This window comes from Oncorhynchus masou, chromosome 4 (genome assembly GCF_036934945.1).
Source record: "Oncorhynchus masou masou isolate Uvic2021 chromosome 4, UVic_Omas_1.1, whole genome shotgun sequence".
Classification (NCBI taxonomy): Eukaryota; Metazoa; Chordata; class Actinopteri; order Salmoniformes; family Salmonidae; genus Oncorhynchus; species Oncorhynchus masou.
In genome coordinates this window covers 7452808-7468609 of record NC_088215.1, presented here as the reverse complement: position 1 = coordinate 7468609, position 15802 = coordinate 7452808, and the positions used below count along the sequence as shown (strand labels likewise).

Sequence of the window (15802 nt, the reverse complement as noted above, 5' to 3'; positions counted from 1 at the left end):
CTGAGCCAATGAGATCGTCGGAATTAGGCTTCCAATCGATTGAACCCAAAGTACAAAGCACATGCATATTTACTCTGAGTTGAAGGATAACTTTCACTCAGTACACGACACATACACCCACACGACAATGACTCCGAATCATGACATGTAGCAGCTGTATGAAATGCAGGTTTCATTCATGCAATACTAATGTTTAACATTTTTAAAACTGTCATTCGAATTTGATTTTGAAAGGGGGAGGTTGTGCAGTCTTGCCCTGCCTGTGTCGTTCAGATAGGACAGGTTACGCCTGAGTCAGATGGAATTATTTTGGGCTATTGCCCAATGTGCATACTGTTAATGTACTACTAATGTATTAGCTTGATATCTAGCGTTACAATGGCACCATCGGATCACCAAGACAACTATTTACATCTACACTTTGAGCACTAACACCCGTCTAGCGTTCTGCTGAAGTCCTGGCCTTACGGCCGCTACAAGGCTAACCATTTGTTACAGTGACAAATATGTGATCGGTTTAGGCCTATAACCTAATCATAAATACGACGACAACAGTGGGACATAGATACTTCTTAGGAATTGGCAGAGAAAAGCACTGAGGTCACAGACAACTGTAGTAGGACATGTACTGGGTGGGGGGGGGGGGGTACTTGGACACAGGGTAGTCCATTTTTTCCCCCCATTCGCTCTTCTGCAGGTTTTACTATGCAATTTCTTCCATACCAACCATATTTCCTCATCTGCTTGCACCCTCCCTCCCTCCCTCCCTCCCGCATGCATGCATGCATGCATATAAGGGTGTTTTGGTACTTCTTGTATGCACTATGCTTTCCCACGTGCTAACTTTTAGTATACCACAGGTCAACATAGTCTACCAGTCTACAGTGGTTGCTCAACCACAAATTGAGATGATGCTGCGGGACTGTCTATTTTTCCCCCCTGCCCTATAGCCACCAGTCATAGTGACAACAGTGGTTGGTGGATCGTTTGTCCAGATCTGCAATACCGTTCATACCACACATAAAAGCATTCAAAGCTGCGTCGATTTACAGTACAAATCGACAAGAAGCAATAGGAATAGCTGATATAGCAGCGGAGAGGTGTAACGGATGTGAAACGGATAGCTTAGTTAGAGGTGCGCGCTAAATAGCATTGCAATCGGTGACGTCACTTGCTCTGAGACCTTGAAGTAGTAGTTCCCTTGCTCTGCAAGGGCCGCGGCTTTTGTGGAGCGATGGGTAAACGATGCTTCGAGGGTGACTGTTGATGTGTGCAGAGGGTCCCTGGTTCGCGCCCGGGTATTGGCGAGGGGACAGTTTAAAGTTATACTGTTACAGAGGCATCACTGCAGCATGAAAGTACAGTAAAGACAGGCAGCTCAAAACGTCTTTATCAGGACACATGGCGACGCCACGGGAGGCAGATGGCTCAAAACGTCTTTATAAGGGCACATGGCGATGCAGATGGTTTGAGTCTCTGCTATTAATTATCCAAGGGGCAGGCAAAAGATCATAAACAAGGTCAGAGTCCAGGAGGTACAAGGTCAGGGCAGGAGGTACAAGGTCAGGGCAGGCAGTATGGTCAGGCAGGCAAGGGTCAAAACCGGGGGGACTATCAAAAGCGCGATAAGGAAACAGCAGGCGCACGGAAAAACACGCTGGTTGACTTGAACGAGCCACAGATAAACAGGGAACAACCGGAATAAATACCCAGGAACGAATGGGGAAAACGGGTGACACCTGGAGGTTCGGGGAGACAATCACAAAGTCAGGTGAAACAGATCCGGGCGTGATTCCCTTATTGATCTGGTTTCGGGACAATACAAGTATCCTTCATAGACTAGTCTACAACACTACAATGCAATCAATAATTTCTTCATAGTTTTAAAGTGATTACAACGTTCACTGCAGCCTATTGTAGGACATGTCATTAGAATAAAGACGCAAAATCCCTGTGATTTGAACATTTCATTCCAAGTGGATCTACTCTTGATAGTTTATACTGGTCTAAAGAGGAACAGTAGCAGGCCAGTCTGGCTGTATTTTTTCTCTCTTTTTTTTCTGATAGTTATTTTTTTCTTATAGTCCTATAATAATGAACTTATAGAACTTCCGGCGCCGACAGAGATGGACGCCTCGCTTCGCGTTCCTAGGAAACTATGCAGTTTTTTGTTTTTTTACGTGTTATTTCTTACATTAGTACCCCAGGTCATCTTAGGTTTCATTACATACAGTTGAGAAGAACTACTGTATATAAGATCAGCGTCAACTCACCATCAGTACGACCAAGGATATGTTTTTCGCGACGCGGATCCTGTGTTCTGCCTTACAAACAGGACAACTGAATGGATCGCATGCAGCGACCCAAAAAACGACTCTGAAAAAGAGGGAAACGAGGCGGTCTTCTGGTCAGACTACGGAGACGGGCACATCGTGCCCCACTTCCTAGCATTCTTCTTGCCAATGTCCAGTCTCTTGACAACAAGGTTGATGAAATCCGAGCAAGGGTAGCATTCCAGAGGGACATCAGAGACTGTAACGTTCTGTGCTTCACGGAAACATGGCTCACTGGAGAGACGCTATCCGAAGCGGTGCAGCCAACGGGTTTCTCCACGCATCGCGCGGACAGAAACAAACACCTTTCTGGTGAGAAGAGGGGTGGGGGTGTATGCCTTATGGCTAACGAGGCATGGTGCGATGAAAGAAACATACAGGAACTCAAATCCTTCTGTTCACCTGATTTAGAATTCCTCACAATCAAATGTAGACCGCATTATCTACCAAGAGAATTCTCTTCGATTATAATCACAGCCGTATATATCCCCCCCCAAGCAGACACATCAATGGCTCTGAACTAACTTTATTTAACTCTTTGCAAACTGGAAGCCATTTATCCGGAGGCTGCATTCATTGTTGCTGGGGATTTTAACAAGGCTAATCTGAAAACAAGACTCCCTAAATTTTATCAGCATATCGATTGCGCAACCAGGGGCGGAAAAACCTTGGATCACTGTTACTCTAACTTCCGCGACGCATATAAGGCCCTGCCCCGCCCCCCTTTCGGAAAAGCTGACCACAACTCCATTTTGCTGATACCTGCCTACAGACAAAAACTAAAAAAAGAAGCTCCCACGCTGAGGTCTGTCCAACGCTGGTCCGACCAAGCTGACTCCACACTCCAAGACTGCTTCCATCACGTGGACTGGGACATGTTTCGTATTGTGTCAGATAACAACATTGACGAATACGCTGATTCGGTGTGCGAGTTCATTAGAACGTGCGTTGAAGATGTCGTTCCCATAGCAACGATTAAAACATTCCCTAACCAGAAACCGTGGATTGATGGCAGCATTCGCGTGAAACTGAAAGCGCAAACCACTGCTTTCAATCAGGGCAAGGTGTCTGGTAACATGACTGAATACAAACAGTGCAGCTTTTCCCTCCGTAAGGCTATCAAACAAGCTAAGCGTCAGTACAGAGACAAAGTAGAATCTCAATTCAACGGCTCAGACACAAGAGGCATGTGGCAGGGTCTACAGTCAATCACGGACTACAGGAAGAAATCCAGCCCAGTCACGGACCAGGATGTCTTGCTCCCAGGCAGACTAAATAACTTTTTTGCCTGCTTTGAGGACAATACAGTGCCACTGACACGGCCTGCAACGGAAACATGCGGTCTCTCCTTTACTGCAGCCGAGGTGAGTAAAACATTTAAACGTGTTAACCCTCGCAAGGCTGCAGGCCCAGACGGCATCCCCAGCCGCGCCCTCAGAGCATGCGCAGACCAGCTGGCTGGTGTGTTTACGGACATATTCAATCAATCCCTATACCAGTCTGCTGTTCCCACATGCTTCAAGAGGGCCACCATTGTTCCTGTTCCCAAGAAAGCTAAGGTAACTGAGCTAAACGACTACCACCCCGTAGCACTCACTTCCGTCATCACGAAGTGCTTTGAGAGACTAGTCAAGGACCATATCACCTCCACCCTACCTGACACCCTAGACCAACTCCAATTTGCTTACCGCCCAAATAGGTCCACAGACGATGCAATCTCAACCACACTGCACACTGCCCTAACACATCTGGACAAGAGGAATACCTATGTGAGAATGCTGTTCATCGACTACAGCTCGGCATTCAACACCATAGTACCCTCCAAGCTCGTCATCAAGCTCGAGACCCTGGGTCTCGACCCCGCCCTGTGCAACTGGGTACTGGACTTCCTGACGGGCCGCCCCCAGGTGGTGAGGGTAGGTAACAACATCTCCTCCCCGCTGATCCTCAACACTGGGGCCCCACAAGGGTGCGTTCTGAGCCCTCTCCTGTACTCCCTGTTCACCCACGACTGCGTGGCCACGCACGCCTCCAACTCAATCATCAAGTTTGCGGACGACACAACAGTGGTAGGCTTGATTACCAACAACGACGAGACGGCCTACAGGGAGGAGGTGAGGGCCCCGGAGTGTGGTGTCAGGAAAATAACCTCACACTCAACGTCAACAAAACTAAGGAGATGATTGTGGACTTCAGGAAACAGCAGAGGGAACACCCCCTATCCACATCGATGGAACAGTAGTGGAGAGAGTAGCAAGTTTTAAGTTCCTCGGCATACACATCACAGACAAACTGAATTGGTCCACTCACACAGACAGCATCGTGAAGAAGGCGCAGCAGCGCCTCTTCAACCTCAGGAGGCTGAAGAAATTTGGCTTGTCACCAAAAGCACTCACAAACTTCTACAGATGCACAATCGAGAGCATCCTGGCGGGCTGTATCACCGCCTGGTACGGCAACTGCTCCGCCCTCAACCGTAAGGCTCTCCAGAGGGTAGTGAGGTCTGCACAACGCATCACCGGGGGCAAACTATCTGCCCTCCAGGACACCTACACCACCCGATGTTACAGGAAGGCCATAAAGATCATCAAGGACATCAACCACCCGAGCCACTGCCTGTTCACCCCGCTATCATCCAGAAGGCGAGGTCAGTACAGGTGCATCAAAGCTGGGACCGAGAGACTGAAAAACAGCTTCTATCTCAAGGCCATCAGACTGTTAAACAGCCACCACTAACATTGAGTTGCTGCTGCCAACACACTGACACTGACTCAACTCCAGCCACTTTAATAATGGGAATTGATGGGAAATGTAAATATATCACTAGCCACTTTGAACAATGCTACCTTATATAATGTTACTTACCCTGCATTATTCATCTCATGTATATACTGTACTGTACTCTATATCATCGACTGCATCCTTATGTAATACATGTATCACTAGCCACTTTAACTATGCCACTTTGTTTACATACTCATCTCATATGTATATACTGTACTCGATACCATCTACTGTATCTTGCCTATGCTGCTCTGTACCATCACTCATTCATATATCCTTATGTACATATTCTTTATCCCCTTACACTGTGTATAAGACAGTAGTTTTGGAATTGTTAGTTAGATTACTTGTTGGTTATTACTGCATTGTCGGAACTAGAAGCACAAGCATTTCGCTACACTCGCATTAACATCTGCTAACCATGTGTATGTGACAAATAAAATTTGAATTGATTTGATTTAATGTGGCCACGTATGCTCCCGGCAGGCCCAGTTATTCACGAAAGTTTAACACGCATTCCTTTCCAATCAGAGCGGCTATTCCTCACGCACATAGAATCCAACCCTTTCAATACAACCTAAATATTTCTCATTTAACTTTTAATATGTATTACCTGTTATACGTGGCATAAACACAACCAGTCACAATGTTTCAATCTGATTAGGCTACATCAAAAGTCTTCCGCAGGCATACTCACGTTCGACCAAAATCTATTTCCTGCGTTCTCAAAATGGCTTGACATTAACCAGGTATCCAGCCAACCTTTTTATGCGAGTCAAGTACATGATGGATAAAACAAATTGATGGTAACAGCACATTCATTGGAAAACGTTCGAAATGTTGACCGAACAAAATACGCTGGACAAGGTGGGTTCTTTTTGCATCATTGAAATTCGTTATTCGAGAAATGGCATTGGAAATGCTTTTATATTGGTAAAATAACTATCATATTGAAGTCAATTTGGGAGTCATGTGATATGTTGTGTGGTCCTCCCACTAGGATTCGGGAAAGCATGCAGTTTATTAGGCTTACAAATTAAATACATTCTAATGAACTTCACAGGGTGATGAGCTTGATGCTCCTTTCAATAAATAGCGAGGGTCTTATTCTGGTGACATGATGATCGGTGCTTGGCTGCCATTTGACAAATCAAAATAATCTCGCAATTTGGTCCACAATAATCTCATCATGTAGTAGGCTATATCTGCGAGCTATTGCATAGAGCCACGTGCCAATACCAGAATGGGCACATTCGCTATACCTACGCAACATTTGTTGCATTGTGACACATCCATCAGTATGCCTAGAGTTTAAAATGCGATGCTACATGGTAATTTAACCGAAAATGTATTTTTATGTGCACTACCTATTTAAATGCACAGATGTGTATCCGCAACAAGTCAATTTGATGGAAACAACTCTGATAGGAAAATGTACATATTGTTTTTATGCAGATTTGAACATACTAGCATGAAAATGTGTTGCCAATTGGATGGAAACCTAGCTATAGACACCCTAAAGACGAGTGTCACTTTGATTATGCCTGCATCATGGTTCACCAGCAGCACCAAACATAAAAAATAAATAAACTACAGACCAGACAAAACAACCTTGTGAGAATTGTACTCCCCACTCATACTCATCTGGATGTCGAGCATTTTAAGCAGCAAGCCTGGCTATCTGAAAAAAAAAAAGTACGATTAATTAAATTTGTTCTAGTCCACAGCATTATCACAGACTCAGCCCCTGGGTACCTATCCAAATATTTTTCATTTGTTAGTTATGTTCTCCAGCATAATACGAGAGACAAATACTCTAATATTCACTGTTTTAGATATAAAAAGAGTCTATCGGGTAAGAACGCATTTTAATATACCGGCGTTGTTGAGTGGAACAAACTACCACAGCAACTCAAAGCCATACCAACCATAACCACTTTTTAAAAGAATGTCAAAAACAGAAGAACCTTTTGTCTGTATCTATGTATGTATCTATTTGTGTACGTACACTACCAGTCAAAAGTTTTAGAAGGCCTACTATTTCAAGGGGTTTTCTTTATTTTTACTATTTTCTACATTGTAGAATAATAGTGAAGACATGAAAACTATGATATAACACAAATGGCATCATGTAGTAACCAAACAAGTGTTATATATTTTATATTTGAGATTCTGTAAAGTAGCCATCCTTTGCCTTGATGACAGCTTTGCACACTCTTGGCATTCTCTCAACCTGCCTCATGAGGTAGTCACCAGGAATGCATTTCAATTAACAGGTCTGCCTTGTTAAAAGTTAATTTGTGGAATTTCTTTCCTTCTTACTGCATTTGAGCCAATCAGTTGTGTTGTGGCAAGGTAGGGGGGTATAAAGAAGATAGCCCTATTTGGTAAAATACCAAGTCCATATTATGGTAAGAACAGCTCAAATAAGCAAAGAGAAACAAAAGTCTACCATTACTTTAAGACATGAAGGTCAGTCAATAGGGAAAATGTCAAGAACTTTGAAAGTTTCTTCAAGTGCAGTCGCAAAAACCATCAAGCGCTATGATGAAACTGGCTCTCATGAGGACCACCACAGTAATGGAAGACCCAGAGTTATATCTGCTGCACAGGATAAGTTCATGAGAGTTACCAGCCTCAGAAATTGCAGCCCAAAATAAATGCTTCACAGAGTTCAAGTAAGACACATCTCAACATCAACTGTTCAGAGGAGACTGTGTGAATCAGGCCTTCGTGGTCAAATTGCTGCAAAGAAACCACTAATAAAGGTCACCAATAAGAAGAGACTTGCTTGGGCCAAGAAACATGAGCAATGGACATTAGACCAGTGGAAATTTGTCCTTTGGTCTGGAGTCCAAATTGGAGATTTTTGGTTCCAAACGCCATGTCTTTGTGAGAGACGTGGTGTGGGAGAACGGATGATCTCTGCATGTGTATTTCCCACCATAAAACAATTCAAGGTTCACATTCAAGGTTCAGAATTCAAGGTTTACTTAACCAGCATGGCTACCACAGCATTCTGCAGCGATACGCCATCCCATCTGGTTTGCGCTTAGTGGGACTATCATTTGTTTTTCAACAGGACAATGACCCAGGACACCTCCAGGCTGTGTTAGGGCTATTTTACCAAGGAGGAGAGTGATGGAGTGCTGAATCAGATGACCTGGTCTCCATAATCCCCAGACCTCAACGAAATTGAGATGGTTTGGAATGAGTCGGACCGCAGAATGAGGGAGAAGCAGTCAACAAGTGCTCAGCATATGTGGGAACTCCCTCACGGCTGTTGGGAAAGCATTCCCGGTGAAGCTGGTTGAGAGAATGCCAAGAGTGTGCAATGCTGTCATCAAGGCAAAGGGTGGATATTTGAAGAATCTCAAATATAAATATACATTTGATTGGTGTAACACTTTTTTGGTTACATTATTCCATGTCTTATTTCATAGCTTTGATGTTTTCACTATTATTCTGCAATGTAGAAAATAGTAAAAATAAAGAAAAACCCTTAAATGAGGAGGTGTTTTAAAACTTTTGACCGGTAGTGTATTTGTGTAAAAAAAAAATAGGGACCAAAGTGGAAATACGTTTTTAATTAACAAAACAATCAATCAATCCAAACTGTGCAGTGGCAATTTGATGAACAGAAACACAAAAAGGTTTAATGACATTCAGAGATTGTCAAGCCAAGCCTTCTATACTGGGGAGGCCTACAAGATAGGGAGGGATATATTTTCAGTTTTCCGGGATTGACATGGTCTATCTATTGTGGTGTTGAAAACGCAAACCATGATATTGAAGCGCCTGAGGTCTGTACACTTTGTTTATTGGTTATGTGGTGCCTTGGCACAGAAACCTGTTGGTGGGAAATCTGTTACATATATTTTATATAATTCTAAATATGACATCAAAATGTTGATAATCTGTAAGCCTAATGAAATAGGAAGAGAGTGGGCTCATCTGTGGTGGTCGGCGAACCCTCAGTCGTTGACTGTGACACAAAAGAACGCTGAAGTGCAAAGTCAAAATCCACATTTATAAACACAGGTGTCGCTACACTGCCCTACATAGGCAAAACACAGTAACCACGAATTTGGTAAAAAATATTTGATCTGTTGTAATAGCCAGGTATTATCTGATTAATGTGGCATTTGTTCTTCTGTCAGGAAACTAAGCCAGTTGATCAGAATATATCATGGTGTATCAGAAATGTCTGTCTGTCTAAACAGAAAAAGACTTCGAAGTCAGATTTTGCAGTAAAAACAACTGTGTTGCCTTTGTAGGGCAGTATTGTTATTTGTGATCGTAAACATTAGGGAAGGGTCATGTGAAAATATGATCCTCCCCCCACAGTAAATGTTGAACCGTCCCTAAAAACTTCAGAACAAATGAATAAGCCACACATAACACATTGATAATGGATTTTAAAAAATGCGATGACTATGATCAGTGCTTTAAATTAGGCGAAATAGCTACTCATTTTGGGTGCCGGCTCTGTTTTCATTTAGGTGCAGCAACTCCATTAGAAACACATTTGAGCCAAGTCAAGCACTGACTACGATATGACTGAGAAGTCGTTTCTCTTCAAATAACTCGGTTGAACCCAAACATGTGCCAGTATCTTTTACGCCACTGGATGACGCTCCAATCTTCCAAATTCCAACAGCCCTCCCTCCAGGCGATTCATTGTGGTGACGTCAGCTCAAGTGAAAGACGGAAGCAAAGCGCTCATTGTGGAGCCGTCAGTAAAAGTAGTTGTAGCGACAGCTTGGGAAAGCTCATAGATAGTACAGTGTGGTCGCCTCTCCTGCTCAGTGGCAACATTTGATTGAATAGGTATATATACACACATTAGATAGAGAGGAATAACGTTGCTCTTTTTTGTGTGTGTGACTATGGCTGATGTCACGCAATTCAACGAGGGGACCGGGGACTTCGCGAAAGGGTTTGCTCGTAAAGGAGCGTTGAGGCAGAAGAACGTCCATGAAGTGAAGGACCACAAATTCACTGCGAGGTTCTTCAAGCAGCCGACTTTTTGTAGCCACTGCACCGACTTTATCTGGTAAGCGCCTTTCCCCTCTCCAGACGGCCTCTGCCTGTTGAACGTTTGAGAACTCCGCTGTCTTCTCAACCAGCTATTCTGTTGTCACTTTCCCTACATAGCGAACTGTGCTGCACCGTTACGTATACTTTCCTTACTGGAATGGTTGGGCTACCACGCCAACGCTGGACGTCCTTAAAGCCAACATTTGACTGTAATGTGCCTCAATGCAAGTCCAAAGTAAATGAATCCGTTCTGCCTACGGTGGGCTAGATTCGCGGTGTGCATTGGGATTGTGACAGCGCGCCTACTTTGATGTTTGTTACAAGTTGTAAAAGTTGTATGTCTTCTTGTCCTCGTGTTTTTGATACATATTTTGAAATAACTTACTGCCAACGAACTATATAGGCTCTTAAACCGAACCACAAGTAACAAGTGGTAACTATTCGGGTGGTTGAAGACCCACCCATGTTGACCAACCTTCCTCTTTTCAAGGTGGTGTGTTTGCTTGACTATGTATTGATAGCTACAGAGATGTCACCTTGAGTGAGTGAACAGAATTTTACAGTTACGACCTATGGCTGCTAAAATCCTAAGTAATGTCTAATGATCCTTGGGAAACACCTTAAACAGTTTAGGCTACTTGCTTTTTTTGACTCGGAGTCTTGGAGAAAACTGCTGTTTCTGCATGATATTACTAACATGTTTGTGTATCTGTTTCCATGCTATTTCATTCCTCACTCTCCTCTTTTCACAGGGGATTTGGAAAGCAAGGATTCCAGTGCCAAGGTAATGAATGATGTCCACTTACTCAGCTCCAGTCCACCATGCAGTGTATGTGTGTGTGTTTTGTTGTTGTACTGCATTAATTCAAGAGGACCAGTCAACCTGACTTGAATAGACTAAAGAATGTTGCAATTTGTATTGGAGTTACTTACCTTTCAAAGAGTTTGAGATATACGGTAGGCAATGTTCCCTCTAAACTGCACTGGCAGCTCCCATCATACTGCAGCATTCATTTTTTTTTCTTTAAAGGAGCAGTGTTCTAATTTGAGAGGGTCTTGAATAAAACTACGTAGCCAATAGGCAGAGGGTAGCATCATTTGTCTGATTCTTTGTAATAATGGTATGGGAGTAATAATGCATTTTATTTTGTTAAAGTGTTTTATTGCATCAAAAAGCACAACACAACATTTTCAATCACCACCTTGTCTGAAGAACAAGTGGAGAAGCAGTTTTTTTTTAAAGTCTCATGGAATGTAGACCTACATTGAACACCACACATTGGCTGCTACTGTAGGCTTAACAGCTATTTCCATGTTAAAATGTTATGGGATGCATTTGTCTCCATTGTTTTTGAGGATAGGCCACTCTGGTAGGCCTACATGATGATCAAATAGCCACAGTAGCTTATTTGGCCACTGTTAACAGTAAATGAAAGCAGGTACAGCCTCAGTGTTCACAGTAAACACACGCCAGAAGTTGCACAGAATTCTCACAACATTCAAGTTTGCGTTGACAAAAGAATGTTGCAATTCTTATTGGAGTTACTGTTTGAGTATGATGTCTTCCTTACACACAGACACACACACACACACACACACACACACACTGGAATATGAAGTCGTAAATAACAGAAAAGAATGGGTAAAGTATCTGTGACGAAGCACTCAGAAGGTCTAATCACTGGATAGATGTTGTGACAGTTTTCTGTTTCCGACCCTTTTCCAATCTCATTACCATTTCAAGTCATTTGAAGCAGTTCTTTAAAAAAAAAAGTTATTTATACATATTCAATAAGCCGGTGACTCGCAACTTAGAGACTTTGAACTTTCTTTACTCTCCGGGCTTTTTTGTTTGAGTCTCAGGAGTTTCTTCAAATGCACTTTGAGACTTTAAATCATCTTAATTGGATTTATGCAGCTGATACTAGGGAATATCTTGACATTTAGTGGTTGTTTGTGTGAAGAATTGATTGTCTGCATAAACTTTTTTTTTTAAATATGGTTATTCTAGATTTCAAGTGAGAACATTTACAATGCACTCCTCAGCTCTTGGAAAGATGAACCTAGTTTTCAGGACTATTTGCTAAACATTAAATGGATAAATTAATTACCATACATTATTCCCAGCTGACTGACATGAAATCAAATCCCACATGGCAAACTCCTGGATGCCAGAGTTCAAATAGGCCTTGTAAAGGAAACAGAAATGCGATGTTTTTTTTCTCTACAAAACCAAAGCCCTATGGGCCCCTGTCAAAATTAGTGCACTGCGTAGGGAATAGGTTGCCATTTGGGACTTAGAGTGGTGTACTGTAGCCTGGCAGCTGAATCTGCTTGTGCTTTAACCAGGCTAAGTCAGAGGGGTTAATGGTATTTGCCTGTAGTTTGCCAAGTCTCCTTAGTCAGGGTGGGTATGTGTCTCTTCCATGTACCACTAATAATCTCAAACTTTTGTTTACCGATTCCCATCTGCACAGTACTGTAGGTAAGTGCATTACTCAAACCTGAAGAATGTAGGCTTCCAGGCTATGTCCTCGTGCTGAGAAAAGCCAAACCTTTGTCTCAAGAAAATGTTTTATCAAGCTACCAGCTACCAGGATTTATAAAGGGTTTCTAAGCTGTATATAGGCTATATACACTGAGTGCAAACATTAGGAACACATTCCTAATATTGAGTTTAACTCCCCTTTGCCTTCAAGACAGTCTCAATTCGTCATGTCATGGACTCTACAAGGTGTCGAAAGCATTCCACAGGGATGTTGACCCATGTTGACTCCAATGCTTCCCACAGTTGTTTCAAGTTGGCTGGATGTCCTTTGGGTGGTGGACCATTCTTGATACACACACAGGAAACTATTGAGTGTGGGAAAAACCCAGCAGCGTTGCAGTTCTTGACACACTCAAACCGGTGCGCCTGGCACCTACTACCATACTCTGTTCAAAGGCACGTAAATCTTTTGTCTTACTCATCCACCCTCTGAATGGCGCACATACACAATCCATGTCTCAATTGTCTCAAGGCTTTAAAATCTTTCTTTAACCTGTCTCCTCCCCTTCATCTATGCTAATTGAAGTGGATTTAACAAGCGACATCAATAATGGATCATAGCTTTCACTTGGCCAGTCTATGTCATGGAAAGAGCAGGTGTTCCTAATGTTTTGTACACTTAGTGTATATTTATGTATTCAGATTCAGTTTTATAGTTTTAGATGGCAATTATTTTTTGAAGGGTATTGCCGTGGACATTTACTGACAATAATGCCGCACTAACTCAAGCCAAGTCTTCACTAGCCAAAATGTTTATTTTGCTTCTAAAAGCATTGTGGCCTGACCTGAAGATTTTAAATATAATTTAATAGTGTACAATTGTGGTGCTGAGAGATTGTTGTCGTAAATCCGATTGTAAGCGACTATGGATGAAAGTGTCGGATAAATGACTATTTAATGTGTCTATCACAAGACCGTTCTCATGCAGAAAAGAGAAATGACAGTAGCTCCTCATTTTACTGGAGACATCATAAAGGAAGTGGCTCATTGCAGTACGTTATCTGCTGTCTTCATCTGTCTAACATTTCTAAAGCTGACACTAAGCTTGGCAGCCAGAGAGAGAAATGTTGGTTTGCTGGAAATGTTATTTATTTGATTGGAATCTGACTTGTTCTTATTTTGTGTAAGCGTTTCCTGCATGGATGCACTTCCAATGAACTGGTGTAATACCTGAGAAAAACAACACTCATCCTTTCTCTAGAAGATAAGAATGTGAGCAAAGCAGGACATTTTCCTAAGGAGCAAACACTTCATTAACAACGATACCAGTTGAATGCCAGTTAAGTATGTTGATATGCGCTTAAGTGGTGTCCCTGTCGGATATATGCCATCCTCTGAACATGAATGGTAGTGTAATGTGGAAAGTGGCGATCTTGCCAGCCAGTGCTGAGAGTCCCTGCCTCATGGTAAGTGCTGCTGCTTCAGCCAGCCAGGATGATGTTAACCTGTGCTCATTGAGCCGTTGGTTGAATGTGATCCTTTCTGAAAGCTTGTCTTCTGAGAGCTGCTGTTAAATGGCGGCAAAATACATCCATTTGCTGGAGTACGAGGATAAACAATCTCCAGAGAAGTCTTTTTGATCTCTTGGGGGTTCAGAAGCCCCTCGTCTGGAATATGACTTTTTATTGTTGTTGAGTGTGAGAGAGAGTGTGTGTGTGTATATTAGGGTTGCACATTTTGCGGGAATATTCAGAGATGGACTTTCCGTGGGAATATATGGGAATTAATCAAAATATATGCTAATTAATACCATTTAAATGTAGATGTTTTTTTGCATTGGATTTATTTACCATATCACATGGAGACAGAAACATAAACCTTTTACCTTATCATAAGTAGACATAATTGCAAATTATTAAATCCTTCCAATATCATTTTTTTTGGCGAATAATTTGATTACGGATTGAACTTTAATTAAATGAGTTAGCTCTTCACTTGGGATGAAACATGTATGGAAACAGGTGAATTAACACTCCTCGGTTAGCAGGCTCAAGCAAGCTAAAATCCACATGGTATCAAAAACTAACGAGCAGAAATTGTTAACAAGTTAGAAATTATTTAAACACACTTTGCTGTAGGCTACTATTTACTAGTTAACCAAATAATCATGTATGTCATGTCAAATATATTCACCCCACCTGGTATTGTACTAAAAACTTACCAGAAAGTATGTAGTCCTAGGCTCAGACAGTGCAGTAGCATGGGCTCAATAGCATCTCATTAGTGTTTAAGATCTTGAGAATCAGCTGTTCGTGTGATGGAAGAGTGCACTGCACATGTGATGGGAAAATGTACTGTGCATGTAGAGGGTTGTAATTCTATTGAATTGGTGATAGTTTAACCAAAATATGCAGCAAGACCTAGAATTGCCTTGTGTATCCACAAAAAAGGTTCACTGTTTATAAGCCAACTTTTTTTGATGAATTTAAGCAAAATTCCCCAAATTCCAAGGCTTAACTTCCCATGGAAAATTTCTGGAAATGTACTGGAAAGATTCCGACCCTTTGCAACCCCAGTGTGTATACTTGTGTGTTCAGGTTCCTGCATGAATGTGTGTATGTATCCAGACATACGGATGTGTGTTGTGTGTCTTGGAGGTGTGATGCACTCAGAGGCGAGGTGGTAACGGCCCTGCTATTCAAAAGCTGAAGGTCCCACTTAAAAATACCTGTTCTCTCATCAATTATTAACGGGCTCCGTGGAAATGGGGAGGCTCAAGTCAACAAGCAGGGAGGCTGCTATTGAGTAGAGACATGATAAGCCTATCCTGTTGAGCTTTCTGTGCTGGCCTGAAATGAAGTTACATTTGATTTTCTGGAATTTTAAAATGTCTTTCTGGTATTAATTAATTTGTTGGTGTTCAACTGTGAACTCGACATACAGTATCTGTGTTTCCAACTTTTGTTAAATCGCTGCTTGCGAGACCTTTTAAAATGAGCTTGTCATATTGGTCTCCATTGTAAAACCATTAGCTGCCAATCCCCCCTGGATGATTTCACATCTGCTCTATTTTGGCCACCTAAAGCAAACATGGATGATGAAGAATTCAAGATCTCTTCCTATCGTTTATGGGAATCCCCAGACACTACACAGAGCT

The 15802-nt window shown here is 42.3% G+C and overlaps 1 protein-coding gene across 1 annotated transcript in view; it reads left to right on the top strand.

Moving 5' to 3' along the window:
- Nucleotides 1-8829: 8829 nt before the first annotated feature.
- The window catches only part of LOC135522487 (protein kinase C alpha type-like), a 226709-nt gene continuing 219736 nt past the window's right edge, over nucleotides 8830-15802 (top strand). The window contains exons 1-2 of the mRNA XM_064948789.1: nucleotides 8830-10173; nucleotides 10910-10941. Coding sequence (XP_064804861.1) covers nucleotides 10007-10173; nucleotides 10910-10941 — 199 coding nt within the window. The 5' untranslated portion in view covers nucleotides 8830-10006. The remainder of the gene's footprint in view (nucleotides 10174-10909; nucleotides 10942-15802) is intronic.